Source organism: Pyrgilauda ruficollis, unplaced genomic scaffold (genome assembly GCF_017590135.1).
Source record: "Pyrgilauda ruficollis isolate IOZ18807 unplaced genomic scaffold, ASM1759013v1 scaffold105, whole genome shotgun sequence".
Lineage (NCBI taxonomy): Eukaryota > Metazoa > Chordata > Aves > Passeriformes > Passeridae > Pyrgilauda > Pyrgilauda ruficollis.
This window is the reverse complement of record NW_024508656.1, coordinates 1178353-1198866: the sequence shown is the minus strand read 5'-3', so window position 1 is coordinate 1198866 and position 20514 is coordinate 1178353. Positions and strand designations below refer to the sequence as shown.

At 50.9% G+C, this 20514-nt stretch overlaps 2 protein-coding genes across 2 annotated transcripts in view; one reads left to right on the top strand and one right to left on the bottom strand.

Moving 5' to 3' along the window:
* Window positions 1-491: 491 nt before the first annotated feature.
* On the top strand, window positions 492-17208 carry DELE1 (DAP3 binding cell death enhancer 1). Its single transcript, XM_041470141.1, has 11 exons — window positions 492-633; window positions 718-814; window positions 919-1039; window positions 1360-1503; window positions 7786-7841; window positions 9594-9687; window positions 10403-10545; window positions 11372-11530; window positions 12370-12462; window positions 15764-15920; window positions 16810-17208. The coding sequence occupies exons 1-11, from the start codon at window positions 530-532 to the stop codon at window positions 17064-17066; spliced, it is 1425 nt and encodes a 474-aa protein (XP_041326075.1). The 5' UTR covers window positions 492-529; the 3' UTR covers window positions 17067-17208.
* Window positions 17209-17916: 708 nt separating this feature from the next.
* The window catches only part of PCDH12 (protocadherin 12), a 12248-nt gene continuing 9650 nt past the window's right edge, over window positions 17917-20514 (bottom strand). The window contains exon 4 of the mRNA XM_041470127.1: window positions 17917-20481. Within this exon, the coding sequence (XP_041326061.1) occupies window positions 20117-20481 (365 nt within the window). The 3' untranslated portion in view covers window positions 17917-20116. The remainder of the gene's footprint in view (window positions 20482-20514) is intronic.

Below are 20514 nucleotides of genomic sequence, written 5' to 3'. Positions count from 1 at the left end.
TATTTTTGACTCTTGAAATGTCAGCATCATTTGCAAGGTCACTCTACCAACAAGTAATTGGTCTTCGGAACACCTGGACATCACTTAGAGCTTGTGAGCTGCTGTTTCACGGACACAATCTTCTTGCTGAAGAGACTGGAAAACAGACAGAGATCAAACCCCGGTGAACGCATTTTCTTCAGAAATGTTTTACGTATTCCACATTTTGCAGAGCAGGACCCCCGGCGCCCTCAGAGCCCACACGGGACCTCCCGGCCGGGCGGCGCTCTGTGCGCGCTCCATGGCGGCGGGGCCGCTCTACCCGCGCTCTATGGTGCTGCTGCCGCTCTGTCCTCACTCCGTGGCGCCCATGCCGCTCTATCCCGTCTCAGTGGCGATGCTGCCGCTCCACCCGCACGCTCTGTAGCCGCCCTTGTCCCCGCTGTCCCCTGCGTGCCCGTCGTGCCCGCAGCCCCGGCCCGCTGTGCCCCCGCCGTGCCCGGCCGCCCGCCCGTCTCTATAGCCCGCGCGTTCCGGCGGGGCGGGCGGGATGTGGCGGCTGCTGCTGCTGGGCCGGGGCCGCTGCGCGCCCACCCCCGCCCGCCCCGCCTGTGTCCCCGGGCTGGGCGGCGGCCGCGGCCACAGCCCGGAGCGGTGAGTGCGGCTCGGCTGTCCCCCGCCCCAGGGCCGGCGGCGCGGCCCGGCCTCACGGCGCCCGTGTGTGTGCGGTTGTTGCAGGGCGCCCGCGTGTCAGGATGGCCCGGAGCGAGGAGGACGGCGGCAGCCGCTGCCCGGCCTGGTGCCCCGCTACTCCGTGCGGGAGGCCGTCACCTGGGTGAGGAGCAGCTCCGGGGACACCTCGGGGGGTCCCCGAGCAGAGCCGGGAGAAGGGGCCGGGCGGGAGCGGGGCTGTTCCCTGACCGTGTTCGCTCTCCGCAGGGAGCTGTGGGCGCGCTGCTGCTGCAGCTGCTCCGGCAGATCGCGGGGCTCCGCTCGCTGCAGGACGCCCGGACAGAGCGAAGGCTTCCCTGGCGCTCCTCGCTGCACCCCCAGCCCGCAGGTCAGCGGCTGGGGCCTGGGAGGGCGGCGGGGGCTGCCGGCTGGGATTCTGACTCGTGCTGTGCTGAATGAGGCTGGGAGAGAGCCGGGAGAGGCTGAGGGCCGCTCTCGGGCCCTGGGGACAGTGTCAGGAGAATCTCTGATTCTTAACTGTTTGGTGCAATCCCACTCTGCGTGCCCTTACCTTTGTTTTCCATTCTGGATTCTGCTGCACGAACTTTTCCTCCTGCTTGTCTGTGTGGTCAGAGACACTGAATACATACATGCACAGCCCGGTGTTGTCACCTGGAGCAGACACAGCCTTTGTGCTCTGTGTTACAGTGGTGACTGAAGCCTCAACCGGCAGTCCTGGTGAGCAGCTGGGGTCCCAGTTCCTGCAGAAAGCAAGTCCAGAGGCTGTAGCAGATAATTCTTCCTCAGGCATCCCTTCGGGGCAAGGAGAGAGGCAGCCCTGGGCAGAAGCAGGTATGTGCCATGTGTTGCGGGGCAGGATACTCGTGGCAGAAGGACCTGGGAGTTCCTCCAAGGCAGGCTCGGAGCCACAGAGTGTGTAGCTATTTACTGACATTAGAGGAGGCAGGTGAGAGTGGAAAGGCGGAATTTCAGAGAGATGAATCAGAATCCAGAGACAGGAGGAAAAAACCTCCTGAAGGCAGAGACAAGGCTGTGCTGTAACTGCAGGTGACAACAGCTTTCCCAACAGTGCTCTGCCTTAGCAGACTGATTGCAGCATCCAGTCCTGTTCTTTTATTGTGGACAGATGTTTGCAGCCAGAAGGGTTCAGGAGGATGATGCACCATTGATCTGGGAGACTGGTGTATGTGGTGTGAAACTGGAGGAATTATTCTCTTCCTGCAAGATGAGGATGCATTTCTGAGCTCCTATGCCATAGATAAGACAGTGGAAGGAGGTATCAAAGACATTATTAAAATGAGTTTTATAAAAATAGAAAGATAGACTGCAACAAAATTGAAGTCTCGCCCAGGAAAGCGTGTCCTACATAGGGAATTTAAAGTCACACCAGGGAAGATCAGATGAGGCCTACAGCTCACTAGATATAGAAACATTGATAATGGCCTCAGGAAGGTTGTTGGAAGCAGGAAGCCTGCTGGAACAGGTGGCAAGGGGACGACATTCAGTAGTGGTGTAGACGAGGCACATCAGGAAACCAACCACAGATGTTGGCTAAATCACAGGATCACAGACTGGTTTGGGTTGAGAGGGACCTGAAAGCTCTTCTTGTTTCCTGCCATGGGCAGAGACACCTTTCATTATCCCAGGCTGCTCCAAGCCCTGTCCAGCCTGGCCTTGGACACTTGCAGGGATCCAGGGGCAGCCACAGCTTCTCTGTGCCAGGGCCTCAGCACACCCTCACAAGGGAGAATTTAAATAATGAAGGTGCTGCAGAAAAGGTCGGAGCTGTTTCCCATTTTCTGCTTGCTTTCAGAATTTTGGCTTCCTTCTGTGCTGATTTCAGCTACTGCCCATCACTGCTTATCAAACCTTCTCCTGCCAGAGGTTACCATTCCCATCAGTTGGCAAATGGAGCATTTTGTTTCCATGTCTCCTAATTAACTCCAGGAAAACAGCCAGGTTAATTTACCTAAACTGCCAATTAGACTGTTTAACCCATCTGCTTTAGCCTGGAGCATATTAAGAAGCACTCCAGCACTGGCAGGTGACTGGACATGGACTTCTGGGAAGAGTGGTGGGAAGAAGTGGAGACAGCAGTGCCTGCAGTTGGCACAGCTGAACGTCCTGGAGTGCTTGTGTGTCTGACAAACAGCTCCTGCTGAGAGTCAACAGGAAGAGCTTTTGGGCAAACTGATAAATTGAACTGTGACAAGTCACTAAGGCCACGTGGTCTTTGTTCAGATGTTCTTCAGAAGCTGGGAGATCACTGAACCTCCGAGGATGATCTGGAATCCCATGCTCAAACCTGCTCTGTGGCCAGGGGAGTGAGCACTGACAGATTGCACAGCTTGGCTTTTAAAAATGGGTGGGTGGCTGTTGGTTTGAGGCACAGAACTGCAAAAAAAGGTGGTTCTGATTTGGTAGAAACTCTGTTAGAGGATAGAGGTGTCAGATGCTGGGCTGTATCAAAGCTCTTGGAAGGATTTAGGAAGCCATTTCTCAGGCCAGCTTGCTCCCTTGCAGAGACTTGAGAGAGTTGTAAATCTACTAAGACTTCTTTGGAGAAGTCAACAGGCATGTGGAGCAAGATAATCCAGCTTTTAGCTTTCTGAAGGTCATCCAGACAGGACCTAAACCAAAGCTATCTAAAGAATTAAGGCTGATGTGAAGGAACATGGAGGGGTTACTCTTGGGCTGGTAACTCCTTAAAGCGCAAGAAAGTTTTCACAGTGGAGAGCCATTACTGCAGGATTCCCCTGTCCTTTGTTAAACCTATTCTGTTCAGCACAGTCAGCAGTGATTTGAGGAAAAGAGGTGATGAATGAGGCAGCAGAAGCAGCAAATGGTACAAAATTCTTCAGGACAGTCAAATCTGAAAGTCACAGGCAAAGGTTGCACAGATCCAAAGGCAGGGTAATCCCCAGGTGGGTTAAACAAGTGTGCACAGGGGAGCGTGGCTGTAGATACACACACAGAGTGAGGAGTGTCAAATTAATAATTGTCTTGCAGAGGGAACATTTAAAGTCACTGTGGATGTGCTTTTGATAAGGTTAAGTCAGTGCTCGGCAGCAGTGAGGCCAATTAAATGTTAATTATGGTGAAGGAAGGAGCTGAGGACAAGGCAATGCTGTGGGTTCATGTGAGTCTGGGATGCAGCCACGTCTTGAGCACTTAAGGAAAAGACAGTGCCTGCAAAACAGGGACAAAACTGCAGAGAAAAGATGACAGGGAGACAATTACATCCAAACACAGACTGACTCTTCAGCTTAAAAAAAAGAAGTGGCAGAGAATGTGCTGGTGCTCTGTGAAACCAAAAGTGTTGAGAGAAAGAGAATAGGGACAGTCTTTTTCATAATGCTGATATTAAAAGGCAGCACAGAAGAGGTCAGGTGGCACGTTTGGAAAAAAGCAAAAGGTATTTTGTGTTTGGCCAGTACCCAGGTAAATTGTGGAACTTGCTGCTACAGGCCAGAAATACAAGTGGGTTCCAAGAAGTGATTAGGTAAAATTACACATTGAAATGAGACTTAATTGGTCCAGCCAAGCCTCCTGCTCAGATCACAGAACAGCTGATTGCTGGAAAGTTCTGCCAGGGAGAGCGTGACTTTATAATCCCTGCTCCTCACCCTTTCTGCCCAAGCATCTCCAACTGTCACTTGTCAGAGATAATATATGTCAGAAATAATTTGATTTTGCTCCGTGCATAAGTCCTCGGGTTACGTTCCACATTTTGTTGTGCCTCCATTTTGTGGGAATTTATGGAGAAAAGTCAGGGGGAAGAGATTTGGTAATCTGCACTGCCTGAAAAAATGCAGGGTTTTGTCGTATGAGAAGTCCTGGGAATCTTTCCATGGAAAGTGAAGCTTGATGATCCCTTTCTTTCACTACATTTTGCTTTCTACAGAAAAACCTTCCTGAGGTACAGGATTTTTTTTCCCCTGGTGTTTAGCTACTGAAAGAGGGTGAGGCTGGCAAAATGAGGATGCAGCAGGGAGCTGGGGAGAGCAGAAGGAAGAGAAGGACAGACGCCTGGCAGATGATGCAGGGGAATCTGGTAGCAAAGCCTTGCCATGAGAGAGCAGAGCTCAGAGTGCAGCAGAATGTACCCTCGCTGCTGCCAGCAATGCAAGGGATCTTCTGGGGAGAATTCCATGTCCTTCCCCTTTCTCTCAGTGTTTCAGTTCATTTCCACACTTGCTGGTGTTGGTGTCCCTGTGCAGTGACAATCTGCTGTTGTTGTGGAAAAGATCTGTGGGATGGATCCCAACATCTCAGCTTTCCACAAGGGCCATTCCCATTTTATTGGCGCACAACAGGATAAAAATCTATTCCTTTGTTTAAAAAGAAAACTTGAGGAAATTAACTTAAAACTTGCTTTAAGTAGCATTCTGGATATTGCTACCAGCAAGTCCTCAGCTCTGTGTTCACATCTTATTTTTTTCCATGCAATTTCTGCCTCACTCAGAGGCTTTTTGCTGGAAGTTAAAGGCACAGAGTGAGCAAGCAGGTGATTACAGCCAGTCTCAGTGTTACAGCAGCTGAATGATGCCCTGGGGAGTTGTATTTTACCCCTGGCAGAACTGTAAAATTCGTTATTTCAATTCTGAGATTACAGACATTGCAAAAGTGTGTTTTCATTTCAAAGCACAATGAAACCAATTGGAAACAGTGAAATTTTCCATGAGGCAGAAGTGCTGGATTTTGGCCAGCTCTTGTTGTGACTTCGTTCTCGTGGATGTTTTGGGATGAGCAATCTAGGCTGTCTAGGAGATTATTAATTCCTCATTTGAAGCTAGCTGTGAGCAACACTTGATTAGTCCAGGATGAACAGGGAAGAGAGACAAAAATATTTATTAACTGCTGAAGATGTGAGCATTGGGCATCCAGAACACTGAAAGCTGCAAGACTGCATGGAAAAAAGAATGTGCAGTCATGTTGCATTATAGCATGGGTTTGAAGAAGTAGAAATAAAGTTGCACAGAAAATTCCAGCTGTGATATTCCCATTTTTTAAACATAACCTGAAGAATAATTTAGCTTGTCCAGCCTCAGAGGTGATTCTGAGGGAATTCAGGTCTTCCAGAGCAACTGTGGCTGCCCTTGAATCCCTGGAAGTGTCCAAAGCCAGGTTAGACAGGGTTTGGAGCAGCCTGCAATGGTGGGAGTTGTCCCTGCCATGGCAGGGTGAGCTTTAAGTTCCCTTCCAGCCCAAACCATTCTGGGACTCTCTGATCCTTCAGGACTGGGGCTGGGTGTCAGGATAGGTTGGTCCCTGTGCTTTTTTCCAGAAATTCTCTGGGATTGGTAACCCTGATCTGTGGAGATTTGAATGAGGAAGGGTTTTCTGTGGTAGAGGGGCACGAGGTGCTTCTGCAGGCTGACAAAATTCAGAATTAGTGGCTGTTTATTTTTCATGATTCAGTGGTTTGTCCAAATTACAACATTTTCTCAGTAAATTGGGAGTCTCTGATTTAGGAGTAGACACCCATGCAAAATGTATAGTTTCTTTAAAGTGTGGATGTACTAATGCTGTTTAAACAAGTAGTGGGAGAATTCTTAATATAGACCATTTTTTTTTCCATGGGATTTGCAGTTGTTTGTGTGGCAAAAACCCAAATTACATCACAAGGGAGATACACGATAGAGCCTTACAGTGAGAAATATCAGATAATTTGATGCCTGCTCTGCAAAGAAACAGAAAGCACAACTAATACATTCACAGATTATACTACTTTAGGTGGAATGCTGCATAGAAGTCATGTTTGCCACAGTGATGTCGCTTGTTGGGTGAGTGGGGCCTGTTCAGATAACACACATTTGAATACAGCCAGGGGGGAATTGTTTGTCTGGGAATAATGAGGCTGCAGCTGGCACACAGGCCACAGCTCCCTGCGTGCTGTACAGCACAGGCACTGCAAGGAGCACTCCTCCCTGCTGCACACCTCATTGCTGCTGCTCCTGGAGCCAAACAGGGCCAGGAGTCAAGGAATCAGGCCCTAAAAGGACGTTTTGTTTCACTTGTATTGGCTCTCACACAGCTTGAGAGGGAGGCACAGGGAGGGCACAGCTCAAAGTGGTCCAGGCTCCAGCACCTGGAGTTCAGTGTCCTGTGGAATCCAGCTGCTTGTGGTGATCCAGGTTATAAATCCTTGGCCTCAGGCTGTCCCCTCTTTGTGGAGGTCATTGTCCTCTTGCAGTGGCAGGAGTGATGCCACTGTAACCACTGCCAGCACTGTCCTGCTCTGAGCAAGGTGGCTTAGCTCGGGTTGGAGATGCTCTGTTAGATAACTCTGATTGGAGATGGTGACAAAGTGCTGAACTCGTGGCTGTCCCAGTGTGCCTGAGAGGGCTGATCATCCCCTGGCACCAGAGCAGGGCTGTACCCTGCAGTGAAATTACCTGGAGAAGGACATGGGGAGGCAGCACCTCAGCTGAGGGTTGGGTGTGATGCCCTGGGCGAGCTGGGAGCTGCAGCAGTTCTGATCCAGGCAAACTGGGCACAAGGAAGCAACATCACTCCTCCTGTGACACTGCTGAGAGGGGCTGCACCTCAGTAACCCTGTTGGAAATTCAGGAATAGTAGCAAAAAGTCATAAAATTAACCAAGGCTGGCAGAAAAGTGCTGCAGTTGAAATATGTGAATGGTGCAGCCTTTTTAGAATCACAGACAGGAATCAAGAGGGGCTGATTAGTCGTGTCAGAACTTTCAAAAGGAGGAATTGGCTTTTTAGTAAAGAAGAAAAAACCTAGAAGAGCCAGTGCCTGGGAGCAGAAACCCAGAGTAGAAGTACTTTAATTTGAAATGAAGCACAGGGGTTTAAAGCAGTGATTACAAGTTACTGGAACATTTAGGAGAAGCAGAAGATTCTCTACTTTTGGTGTCTTCAGATCAAAACCAGGGACCTTTCTGGAGGAGCTGCAGCCACAGGGCTGGATTCCAGAGCTTGCTTTTGCTCCAGAGGTCAGATTGGTTGGGATTCCTTCTGTTCCTGATGTCCCTGACTGAATGGGAGATCAGATCTTTAGGAGAGAGCTACAGAATAGAGAGGATGAGAAGAGGCAGAGATGTAGCACTGCTAAACTTTGCTTTTTTGTTGTATTTTTTTTAATGCAGGGGAGTTCCAAATCCCTGTGAGCTCTGGGGTGGGGCCAGTTCTCCACAGTGCAAAGGTAAGGTTTCATTTTCCACCCCCTCTGTCTGCACCTTCCCTGCAGGAACACATCCCAGAGCTAGCCCAAGCACAGCCTGAGCAACACTCACACACAAGACTGAGAAAAAAAAAGGGAGATGGGATATACTGACCTCTGCTATAGCCAGAAAATTCCAGGATTTACAGACTGCTATCCCCATCCTTTGATGTGTCTGTGTAACAGGGCTGCTGGCAGAGAAGCACTGAAAGAAAATGGTGAGAAACACCAAACCAAGCAACCAAACAAAAAAATAAATTCAGCAGCACCAGTGTGTTGCTGTGTATATGCATTTTGATGCAATCTTTCACTAGGTGATTACATGCTGTTGCTATTTTGGTGTTTACCAGACAACCCATGACCGGGGAAGGTGGTGTCACTCCAAATGCTGCAAATCAGGACTGGCTCTTGTCTGGTAAAGAGGGAAGCACTTGGGGCTTGAAGAGAGTGCATCAGCTTGAGAGTCACAAGGCCATAAATTATATTATTGTTCTTGTTGTGATTAAACCTGCCAATTTTTTGCAATTCACATCTTAGATGCAAATAATTCCCTTTTTAAGATAATCACTCATCTGAGTAATCGCTCAAGGACACTGTGAGCAGAGTGAGGTAAATTCAGCTTTTAGCAGAGTGAGTTCCTGCAAAAGGCACCAAGGAGGAATTTGCTTGATCTGCTGAGGAAGTGAGCATGGATCTCTCCATCCTGGGAGGTGCCCCTTGTGCAGGACTGGAGGAAGAGCCTGCACCTGGGTCATGGAGCAGCTCAGGGAGGGGCCTTGGACCTGTCTTGGCCTTTTGGGAGTAGCCCCGAGCTCAGCAGTGGAGCTGTGGGTGCCGGGGGGCATTTTCCTGATTCCCTTTGTGCACTGGGCTCTGCTGCCACTCGATGGCACTCGGGTGTGGAGCTGGGCTGGGCTGAGCCTCCTCCCATGGCCCGGGCTGTTCATTGCTCAGGAGGGAAGGATTTGCTGTGCCCTGCAGGGTTTCAGCAGCACTGGGCAGTGCTCAGTGCAGCTGAGGGGGCAGCTCAGCTGGAACTGGGTAAAGCAAAGGTGTTGAGGGTGTTTTGGCAGGGACTCTGCTCTGAGCACAGTGTGGGAGAGGGAACAAGGGGTAATGTTATTTTTGGAGGGGGGAGTTATCTTAGAATCATGGAATATCCTGATTTGGAAGGGATCCATGAGGATCATCAGTCCCAGCCCTGCCCAGACACCCCAACAATCCCTGGCAGCGCTGTCCAAAGGCTCCTGGAGCTCTGGCAGCCTCGGTGCCGTGCCCATTCCCTGGGGAGCCTGGGCAGTGCCAGCACCCTCTGTGGAGAGAAGCTTCTCCCAAAATCCAGCCTGAGCCCTCCCTGGCCCAGCTCCAGCCATTCCAGGGCTGCTGGCCCTGTCCCAGAGCCGAGCTCAGAGCTGTCCCTGTGCTGCCCCCTCCCCGAGGAGCTGCAGACTGCAGGGTAGGATGAGGGGTTTGCTGAGTTCTGAAAGGTCTGCTGGTGCCTGAGAGGCTGCACCAAGCTCCCTGGCCAGAGGGCAGGGGAGCAGTGTCCATACAGCTTCCCCAGCAAGGTGGCTGTGTAGGACAGGGAAGGTTTTGTGTGTACACATGACCTCACCCTCCTGATGACTGAACTACCCTACAAACAGGTCTCACTGCTTGGTTTCCAAGCCAGCATCTCCTCTAGGGTTGATATGATTTAGCTGTCTTTAATAGCTTTTTTCTCTGACTCCTCAGGGTGACCCAGCTCAGCGAGGGCATTTAGAGGAAGCCGCTTTCCAATTGCAGCAGATTTTCCGAATTGATATTTCCATTGCATTGAATATCCTTGGTAATGTGGAGTTGGTTTTGTTTTGCCCTTAAACCACAGGTTTCTCATTTTGGAGGACCTCCAAATGGTTGCAGGTCTTCTGAGAAGGCAGGGATGGCAAATACCCAAGCTGAAGCCTCCTTTCAGCAATTTAACTGTGCTTGGAGAGATTTACTGCCCTTTGTCCCCTCGTGCCACCTGATTTATCTCAGCATATTTCAATCCAGGCTTGCTTGAAGCCTGCACTGTTGTCCTGACATCTGTAGCTGGAAATTAAGCCATCTCTGTCTTTTTTGCAACACAAGATGTCATATTCTTGTATCCTTCTTTTATTGTCTGAGCTCACAGTTTTCCTGGCAAGCTGAAAAAGCAATTGCAGGATTGCAACTCTAAGAAAAGCAGAAGGAAGATGCAATGAGCTAAGAAAAGTCCCTGCCCTATATACACCACTAGTTGCAGCACTGAAAAGCAAGTTGTTTCTGTGTGAGCCATACGTTGTGTTAGCCTGTGATCCCTCTCTGCCACAAGCCCAGAAAAATCCCTAAAATGCAGTGTTGCCATTTTTCTTAGGGAAACTGTGGAAGGAGGGCTGGTGAGCCAGCTGGAAGTGGCCCAGAGCACTTGGTGTGAGCCAAGGAAGGCCCAGTGGCTGTGGGGGAGGTTGCTGCATTGGAGGCTGGGTTGTGGCTGTGTGCTTTTCCCTGTTTTCTGTGGGTTTAGGCTGTGTTTTCCTCAGGGATCGAGAGCATGAGGGCGGGGCACTGCCGGGTGGCCTTCACCTGCTTCAAGCTGGCAGCAGATCGGGGCTACAGCAAAGCCCAGTTCAACGTGGGGCTGTGCTACGAGCACGGCAGGGGCACGGAGAAGGACTTGGAGAAGGTATCCAGGGCCTGCCTGGTGGGTGAGGGTGGGCAGCACACATCAGGAGAGGGATCTGTGCTGGGTGTTTAGAGTTTTGTTCCATTTACATGGCTGGGAAAGTCATGGAATGTCCTGAGCTGGAGGGAACCCCCAGGGATCATTGATCCACCTCCTGGTCCTGCACAGACACCCCAACAATCCCACCCTGTGCATCCCTGGCAAGTGCTGTCCAAAGGCTCCTGGAGCTCTGGCAGCCTCGGGCCATGCCCATTCCCTGGGGAGCCTGGGAGACCCTAGGCTCTGAAGACTCAGTAGAAAATGCTGGAAATAATAAAAACTGCAGCTTTGCAGAGCTGCTTTCAGTGTCACCAATCCCCTCAGAGAGGTGTTCTGAGATCCCTTTCCCACAGCTTCTGAGGTTCTCCAGGTGCACAGGCTGTGCTACCAGCACCCAGCGGGGTTCCAAGGAGAAACCTGTCATGTTGCTGTATTTAAGACACCACTGCACATCCCAGGGCTTCTCAGATCTCCAGTTTGGCTCCTGTAACTCCAGCCTGCCACCTAGTGCAAGCTGGCCAGCAGCTGCTGGAGCTGGGAAGAGCTGCAAAGGCAGATTGGTTTGAGTCATGGTTGGCCCAGTGCCACCCCCTTCAGCTCAGGCCGGGTGGTTCCAGGGCTCTGGGGCAGTCACCGTCCACTGTCTCACCTGACCCAGCTGATGTTCTGCTGTGGGAGGGCTCTGGGGAGGGATGCAGCTTGTGATGGGTCTAGCCAGAGAGGTGAAGCTTGAAGGGAGCCATGTCATGTTCAGGGCATGCATCAGCTGGTTTTCTCTCTCTCTCAGGCAGGTTTTTATTACTGCCAGGCAGCCAGCAGCCGTCACCCCATGGCCCAGTACCGCTATGCCAGGTACCTGCTCCAGCACGGCCCTGGCAGCCCCTGGGACAGGCATCACAAGGCTGTGGCACTCCTGGAGCAAGCAGCAGGGGCTGGCATCACAGAGGTTGGTGTCCTTAGGTCAGAGAGCCAGCAGAGAGCCCTGACTGAAGGGTTGGAGCCACATCCTAGACAGCACTGGAAGGGAAAGCCTTACAGTGTGTTTATCCCTGCTCACAGCACAGGGGTTGGGACTGGAGGATCTTTAAGGTCCCTTCTGAGCCAAACCATTCTTTGATTCTCTGTTTATATTCCTGACAGTGTCTCGGAGACAGCCCTGCCTGCAGACGGAGCCACTGTGCCTCAAGTTGGTTGGCTGTTATCAGTGGGACTCTTACATGAAACCTTTGGCTGGGAGAGCTGACCTGTGCTTGAAAACACAGCTCAGTTTTTATCTCCTCTCAATTCCAAGAGTACAGGTCGCTGTACTGGAGGAACTTCCAGTGCTTGAAGCAAGAACAGATCCTCATTTTGTATCTGTGACTTTCTGAGATGACTCATCTGTGCAGATCTGTCTCCTGCCCTCCTTTCCCACTCCAGGAGATGCATTTAGGCATGTGCCATCTCACCCTGGGAATGCCAGGCTGGCAGTGCCTGTGCCTCCTGGTGCTCACTGGCCAGGGGGTGCATCTGCTGCATCTTGGGGACAGGACACGAATGGGAGCCATTCCCTGGCTCTGACTCCCACATGGATTTTGAAATGATACTCTGGCTCTCAAATGTGAATTCTTTGTGTTTACCAAGTCACGCTGATTTTTCTTAGGGCAGCCCTGGCTCTCCCAAGAGCCCCTGCACAGGCAGGGTCCTTACCACACTGCCACAGTAACCCCAGCAGCTTGAAAAAGTCAGTAAAAAACCCGAATAATTAAAATCCTGGCTGATCTGGACCGTGTGGTTTTCTTGCAGGCACAGGCTTATCTTGGAGTGTTCTACATGAGAGGGCTGCAGCCTCAGGAGAAGAGAGGTCTGAAGTACCTGCTGCAGGCAGCAAACAGTGGGGTAAGTAATCTTTCTGCCAGGGATTGTCCTCAGCTTGGGATCTGCAGGTGGAGGATTTCAGGGTTTCTTGGAAACGGGAGCGAGTGTCAGGATTTTACTGCCCAGTGTGAAGGGACGGAGCGGAGCCTTGGTGCCTCTTGGAGAGGAGACAGGCCCTGGGCAACAGACCCTGCAGAAACAGCCCTGTTGGGCTGGAGGAGTTCCTGCAGCACCAGTGCCTGTATCCAGCTTCCAGCATTGTACAGCTTTCCCATTATGGAGCATCTACACCCTCTTCAGTCAAAATCCTTCACTACTGCATCACTTGGAGAACTTCATTTTGTTTATCTCAAATCTGTTCTTCAAAATTGGCCCATTGTTTCCCTCCTTTTATAGAGAGGATGCAAAGACTTGTTTCTGGATTTATTTTTAAATTCAGGCACCTTTAACATATTGAAACACTTGAATCTCCATTCAGCCTTCCCCATTGTTTCTGTTTGTCTTCACAGGTCGTGTTAGGTCCCCAAGAATCTTCTTGCATGCACTTTCCCCAAGTGGCCCAGGTTTCTCTTTCTTGAAGGGCAGTGCCACAGTGTGGGCACAGCACTCTCCTGAACCCCCACCAACATTTAGAGGAGCACGAGTGTGGATCCCATGTCTTGCAGCCAGGTTTCTGCATCCCACAGTTCTGTTTCTTGCCATTGTCCCCTTGTTTTCAGCTGCATTGTAATGGCCAGGGTTTTTGTTTTTTTTTTTTCCTGAAGAACTTGTTCATTTTAACTCCAGTTCTCACAGCTTTTGTGCAATGGAAAATAATGAATAGCTGTTGCCTGTTCTGCTGGCTAATAGTTGTGGTTGTGGTGCCCTTTAGTGTGTCCTCTCTGAGTCATTTCTTTTGCAGGCTGCAGTGCTGGTTTAGTTTCTGTCTCCATGTAGTTAAGCTGTTCTACTTTGCTTGTCAGTCTTCTGTCTATTTTTCTAATGCTCCTTTGACCATTTTAAGATGCTTGGACTAAAAGTGGACTCAGGATGGAGGTATGCCATGGATCTCACATAATGAGCTCCTCTGCTTTGTTCTTCATTCCCTTCCAATAATTCCTAGCCCTGCTTGCCCTTTGCCTGGCACTGAGCAGTGATGAGATGGTCTCAGGGAGCTATCACAGTGTGATACCCAAATTTCTTCCTATCAGCACTACTTTGCATTTGGCAATACTGTTTCCTTCGTGATTGTGTTGTTCCTTAGGTGTGTGAGATCTTCTTTAAATTAATTCTTTGTAGTAAGTTTGACCATTTTGAGTAGTCATTTTTACATCGTTGTAAACTTTGCCACTTGGGTTTTCACCCTCTTTCCAGCATGGAGACACTCACTTTCAGTCTGCTGAGACAAGGCCTGACTTGCCAGAGCAGCTCAGACATCACAGTACACAGTATTTAGTTCTAAATCTGCTAAAAATCTCTCCTAAGCTTCATCCTTGGCTCCTTTTTTCCAGCCTGGAGTCAGAGGCTTACGCTGAACAGTATCACATTGAGTTATCCCATTAAACAGATGATTGGCATTTACTGGTAATGCCTTAACAACACAAAATCTGTCAGGTAACTGCAGGTCCTCAGGTGCACCCCTGGCATGTTTTGGTCAGAATTTCAGACCCCAAGCATCCTTCCCCATCTCTGCTGCTCAGCAGGTGCTGTGGATGCTTCAGGGCCTCAGCCTTGAGGGCAGGTTGATGGTGGGCTCCCTGGGATGGGATGTCCCCATTTTCCTGGGAGAAGGACTCCATGGACAGGTTCACTTCCCATTACCCTGCAGCTGGAATAGATGTTTAGTTGGCTGAAAGAACACTTGGCATGGATGAAGCAAGGACAACATAGTTTAGTACAAATCCAGAGAAAGGAAAACAGCACAAAAAGTCATGGATTCAGCGTTTCACTGGTTGCTCTCTCTGCTAGAGCTGAGCTGGGAACTCTGACAAGTGTTTTTCCAGCACAAGAACTGTGTTCTACTTTGTTTCTTTGTTTCCCACTTTTTATCCTCCCTGATTTCCTACATGCAGCCACAGAATATAAACCCCTAATAAAGGGTTCTGTTGGAGAACTGGGCCTGACCTGCAGATTTCCAAGGGTGTTGCAGTCACTTCTGCCATGCTAATTTGGGGATCTCCCCTCGCTGCAGTCTTGGCTCTGAGGTGTTCATCCTGTGAGAGAAGGTGGTGCAGCTCTCCTGATTGAACCCCATCTCTTGTCACAGCTGAAGTGCCAATCCTTCAACCTGTTTATCTCATCTCTAAAGGAGTTTATTGCTGTCATAAGCTGAGACTTGCAACATTTTGCAAAGCACCCACTCAATGAGTTCTTCACTTGCCTCTACCAGCTACATCCTAGACAGCAACACTTGCAATATGTTCTTTTCTAGTGGTTCTGTTAAAACTTGCTACTTACTTGGGGGTTTTTTCTTCTTTTTTTTTTTTTTTTTTTTTTTTTGCAAAGCCTTGTTTAGTTCATGTTTCTGGCAGTCACACTCTTCAGGCTGTGCTGCTGGCTTTGTTGCTGGAAAGGTCTGTGTGACCATGAGTCTGTGCAGTCTTTTTAATGTCTTCAGGAGTGTCATTCTGCTTTCCTGCCCTCTGAGACCCTTTGCCTCCCATTGGATCTCAAGGATAAAATGCACAGCTGACACATAAACATGTCATGGGTTTGGATTTTGCTTCACTGCAGTGCCAACCTTTGCTTTCCAGTTCATTCCCAGCAGTTACATATGTCTGAGTGGTTCAGGTGCTTTTTCTCTAGTGCATATTTGCTTCATTTACTTCATTTCTGCTGCCTGAGATTTCTTCTGGAATAGAATGAGGTGAGGCTGAGCAGGAGAGTGCTGCACTCTTGTGCTAAAGGGGAATTTCTCAACCCTTGGCAGCAAGTACCTCTGTGCCATTTGTGATGTTTTTACAAGACTTGGGCTTGAACTCTCTTAGGGCAGTCTCAGGGCGTGCTCAGAGTTTGGGTGGAATCAGGATGTGGCGCAGTCAGGGCTGCCCAAGACACCTCAGCTCTGACCTCTGAGACAACTGAGCTGCTCTGCAGAGCCAGCTGCTCCTTTGTTCCCCTGCCACAGCCCTGGGTGTTGAAGGGAAATCAGTGAATTTAATTGGAAAGGGATAGGAAGGAGCAGACCCAGAGATGATGCTTCTCTCCAGGGGACTAAACTACTGAAGATACAGCCTAAGGGATGGAGCAGTAACCTTAGCAAGGTGACCAAAGATAGAGCAGTAAATTCTGAAGAAGGTGCTAAAGACTCTCTGTTTCCTTTCCTGTGTGATTGCTGTGCCAGGATGCCCAGAGCAGGTTCCACGTGGGCGTTTGCTACGAGCAGGGCCTGGGAGTGCAGCAGAACATGGCGGAAGCGCTGAGGCACTACCGGCAGTCGGCAGCTGCGGGGAACAGGCAGGCCCGGGAGAGACTGCGGGCATGGGAGCAGGAGCTGCAAGGTACCAGGGCCAGCAGGCCACCAGGGGCTGGGGGACTGCATGGGCAGGTGGCCCTGTGAAAGTGGGGCCTGTGTTGCCAGAGGAGGGCTCGCACAGGGCCACGGCGCAAAGGAGTTCTTTGTGCTGAAGGGAAGGCCCCACTTTTCCTCCTCAGTTCTTTCCAGTCCAGCTGGAGAAGCTGTTCCCATAGTATGATGTGTCACAGAATCATTTCTGTTGAAAAGACCAGCTGTGTCCTGGGGGACACCAGGCCCAGCATCACCAGCTGGGCTAGGAAGGGATTGTCCCGCTCTGCTCTGCTCTGCACTGGGGAAGCCTCACCTCCAGTCCTGCAGGCAGTTTTAGGCACCACAGTGTAAAAAAAGGCATTAAACCATTAGAGAGTGTCCAAAGGAGGCCACGAGGATGAGGGTCTGGAGGGGAAGCCTTGTGAGGAGCAGCTGAGGACACTTGGTTTGTTCAGCTGGAGAAGAGGAGACTGAGGGCAAAGCTCACTGTGGTTTTCAGCGTCCTCCTGAGGGGCAGCACAGGGCTCCAGTGTCTGCTCCCTGTGACCAGGGACAGGATCTGAGGGAATGGCTGGAGCTGTGTCAGGAGAGGTTCAGGCTGGATACCAGGAAAAGGTTTTTCACCCAGAGAGTGGTTGAGCAGTGGAACAAGCTCCCCAGGGCAGTGGGAACAGCACCAAACCTGTCTGAGTTCAAGAAGCACTTAGACAATGGTCTCAGACATAGGGTGGGATTGTTGGGGTGTCTGTGGAGGGCCAGGAGCTGGACTTGATGATCCTTAAGGGTCCCTTCCAACTCAGGGTATTCTGTGATTCTGTGGTTGTATGATCAAGCCCAGCCTTTGCCAGTGTCATTAACACCTTGTTTTTCTGTACTTTCAGATGTGCACACAAAGCATCCATTCCCTTCAGGATTAAGAGCTTCCTCCTCCAGCCCCGATTTCTGGACTATTGAGCCTGTGTCTGCAGGTCTCCACAGCAGCCAGCCAGGACAGTGTGGCCTAACCCTGCCCCACTCCTGGAGCACAGGCACACTGCACGTCATGCTGCTCAGCAGTGCAGGGTGGAGCTGTGCCTTTGGAGCCAGGACAGTGCCACTGGAGCTGCAGGGCTGGGAGCCCCAGCACTGCTGGCAGTAGAGCAGGCAGAGGGCAAGGCAGCCCTTGGTGTGGGCTGGAACCAGGCTGGCAATGAATGGAAAGAGAAAGCTCTCTGTTCATGGAACAGAAGGCATTTTTAAATACCTGGGCTTTGAGAATAAACCTTGTGGTATCTCCTGCAGCACCAAGTACTCTACCTTCCACACAGGGATGTTGCTTCTGCACCTGCATTTTTGTATTAGAGCCAAGCTGTGGCTGCCCCTGCATCTCTAAAAGTATCCAAGGCCAGGTTGGACAGGGCTTGGAGCAATCTGGGATAGTGGAAGGTGTCCCTGCCATTGCAGGGGGTGGAACAAGATGAGCTTTAAGGTCCTTCCAGCCCAAACCATTCTGTGTTCTGCACCACAGTGGTGTGATCTGGGGTTCTAATTCCAGTAGCCCTGCATGTCTTGCTCACGATCCCCCAGGGAGGTTTACAAGCTACCGTTTGGGGATGTTGGCAGCTAACCCTGGGACTGTCCTGGCCCACACCCTCTGAGGCAATTTTCTCTCTGTCCAAGGCAAGTCCCCACAGTGCCCCTGCTACCAGCACAGTGTAGGATGGCTCTGTGTTGCCATTATGGCAGTTTAATCTGCTGTCAGAGCTGGGTAAGCAAGAGAGTGAATTCTCATCACTGGGCAGAGTTTTTTATGGGATGTGACAGATCCACCTGTAGCAGTGAGGTGACAGCTGTCCCCAGCCATCCTGCACCATGTCAGTGTCCTTCTGTTCCCACTCCTGCTCCTGCAGCCCTGGCAGGGAGCTGCTCCCACAGGCACACCTCTCTGAGACACAGTGAGCAAGGTTTGCTTCAAAATCCATCGTGTCCCTGTTTGCTGAGCACGCCAGCTCATTTTCAGCAGAGTGGATAAGGGATGCTCCCAGTGGGAAGGCACCACTGGCAGGCAGCAGCAGCAGGCAGCTGGTGTGATAATTTCCTCCACTGGGGCAGCTGAATCCGGAAAAAGGCATTTGTTCACACCAGTTTAAACTGGTTCAAGGGCATCTGTGCAAGCTGCCCAGCTTCCTGTGACCCTGGTGCTCTGTGTAGATCAGGCTCTGCAAAACAAAGGCAATGGCCGCATCCTGAACTTCTCCATGCAGCAAGGGAGGGGCACAGCCAGCCCTCAACACATCTGATTGTTCTTCTGGTCTGCTCTCTCCTTCTGCTCAGACCAAACTTTCTTAGACCATTTCCTTTATCAAGCAGGATACAAGGAGCAGGAAATTCCTGGGGTGGATTTCCTATGCTGTGATAATCCAGAGCATGCTTACGCATTGGTCAGGATGGGAGAGGGGCTGGGGGGGCTGAAAGCAGTTTGCAGAATCAGGAAATTGAAGCAGGAGGGAGGAATTTGTCAACTTTTAAACCTGCTTGTTATAAGGTATTTTTGTGTAAGGATTTTCCTCTGCCAGGGACATCAAAGCAACTTTGCAGAGGGAGATGTGAGGCTGTGCTGACTGTTTGTCCCTCTGCCTGTGCTCCCAAGGTACAGAGGAATCCCACAGGGCTCAGTCACAAATGCCTCCCTCATGGTTTGCACAGCTGCATCTCAGTTAGAATCTGGCTCTCTGACATTGTTTTGGTGCAAGAACCTGTTTTGTTTGTAAAACAAACCAGCAAGAGATTTGTGTTAGCAGAGCAGCAGCACGAGCAGGCCAGGCCAAACCCATCCGTGGATGGATGCCAGACATGGGCTCATCTGTACAAGCATTTTGGAGACTCGAAATAAAACAACATTTTGGATATTAAAAAGTCCACCTGGGGAAATCTCACTCCATTGTTCTTGTCATTTAGCCCCAAGATCAACAGAAAGGGGTAACTTTCTCATTTACTCTGCTTTAAATGGTCTGTGTGATTGTCTGATGCTGTGGCTCAGGTGTGTACACACCTGAAGCTGGGAACTGTCACCTCCAGGTACATGGAAGAGACCAGGAGTAGGATACCTGAATGGTCCAGGAGAGCCCAGAAGCCCTTACCTGCCATCCCCACACTACTGCATGAGCCTGTGGGTCAGCGCTGCCCTTCACTTCTCCAGGAGTGCAGAGGCACAGTCACCTGTGTGCTTCTTCCTTTGCCACCAATACCTTGGTTTTCCCACCCGTGCTATGATCCCAAAGCTGTCTTTCAGCTCCCAGACAGACAGATCAAAGTGAAAACCCATAAAAAGGGTGAAGCTTGTGACTGAATATTTCAAAACAGTGTTTTCACACTTCCTTTTTCCCAGGTTACCTTTGGCAGACTCCAGCCATCTGGTGTCTGCTTTTGGATGAGGACTGTGCTCCAAAATCCAATGGCCTCAAAGGAGAGAGCAGAATAGAATGGAATCATTAAGGTTGGAAAAGGCCTCTGAGATCAAGTCCAACCTGTGATTGATCCCCACCTTGTCACCCAGCCCAGAGCACTGAGTGCCACATCCAGTCCTTATGGAGAAGGAAGTGGTGGGCACTTGGAGCAGCCATAGGAGAGATGCCAGTGCTGATTTTGGGGGCTTTTACAAAATGCCAACTTCCCAGTGGCAGAACCACAGAAGCTGGAAGGACCTGTGGGAAACAACAGGCTCATCTCCCCTTCCCCAGTTTCCACTTCAGGCTTTCTGCACATATATTATGTCAGCTCCACTGCTGACGGAGAGGGTAGTGTTAGAAAAAAAACAGTTTTATTTAAATAACTGAAACCCTGGAGCCCAGCTGCAGCAGTGTCTGTGACAGGTATTTTCACAGTCTGTGATCACACGGATGTATCTTACTGTGCTGTGGTTGTTCTCACAGCCCCCTTGCCTGGGCCTGTCCTGGGAGGAAAGGGCCCTCCTGCTGCTGGGTGGGATGGGAGGCTGGCAGAGCACTGGGAGAGCAGGGTGGGAGAGGAGGAAGGCAAGGACAGACAGGTGAAAGGTGAAATCAGTTGTGGAGAAATTCGATGGGGTGAGGCAAAGGAAGAAATACACCTGTCTAGGCATGGGTCATACAGTGACCCTGCTGGGGCTGGGGATAGGCTTGGGCACCCCAAATCTCTGACCGTTCTCTCCCTGCCACAGCCACCGAGCTGCTACAGCCCTGGAGCAGCGTCCCCCAGGCCGAGGCTGTGCCTGCGGGCCGACAGCTGCCGCAGCAGCCCCGCGCCCGCCTCGCTGTGCACCTGCGCCTTCTGGGACAGGATCATCTCAAACAGGGTGCTCATCTCTGACAGGAAGGTGCTGGCCAGCCTCGTCCCACTGCCACCAGGCTCAGCCCCAGCACCTTTGCCAAAGGTCTCAAAGGTCCTCGGTTTCTCCTGCCTTGCAGCTTCCTCATCCTCGGGGGAGCACGGCGAGTCGGGGCAGAAGACGTTGTCCTTGTAGCTGCTGGTGAGGGGCAGGGACAGCCGGGCCACCCACGCTGGGTCTGCAGCTGTCAGCCTCTTGAGGGCCAGCTCTGGGGAGGGACAGCACAGCAGAGAAGGGGGGG

Excerpts from the sequence above, each read along its gene's own strand:
- DELE1 (XM_041470141.1), top strand. The coding sequence starts at position 530 with ATGTGGCGGCTGCTGCTGCTGGGCCGGGGCCGCTGCGCGCCCACCCCC. Across the intron at positions 815-918 it reads TGCGGGAGGCCGTCACCTGG|GGAGCTGTGGGCGCGCTGCT; the intron begins GTGAGGAGCAGC and ends CGCTCTCCGCAG. Across the intron at positions 12,463-15,763 it reads TGCAGGCAGCAAACAGTGGG|GATGCCCAGAGCAGGTTCCA; the intron begins GTAAGTAATCTT and ends TTGCTGTGCCAG.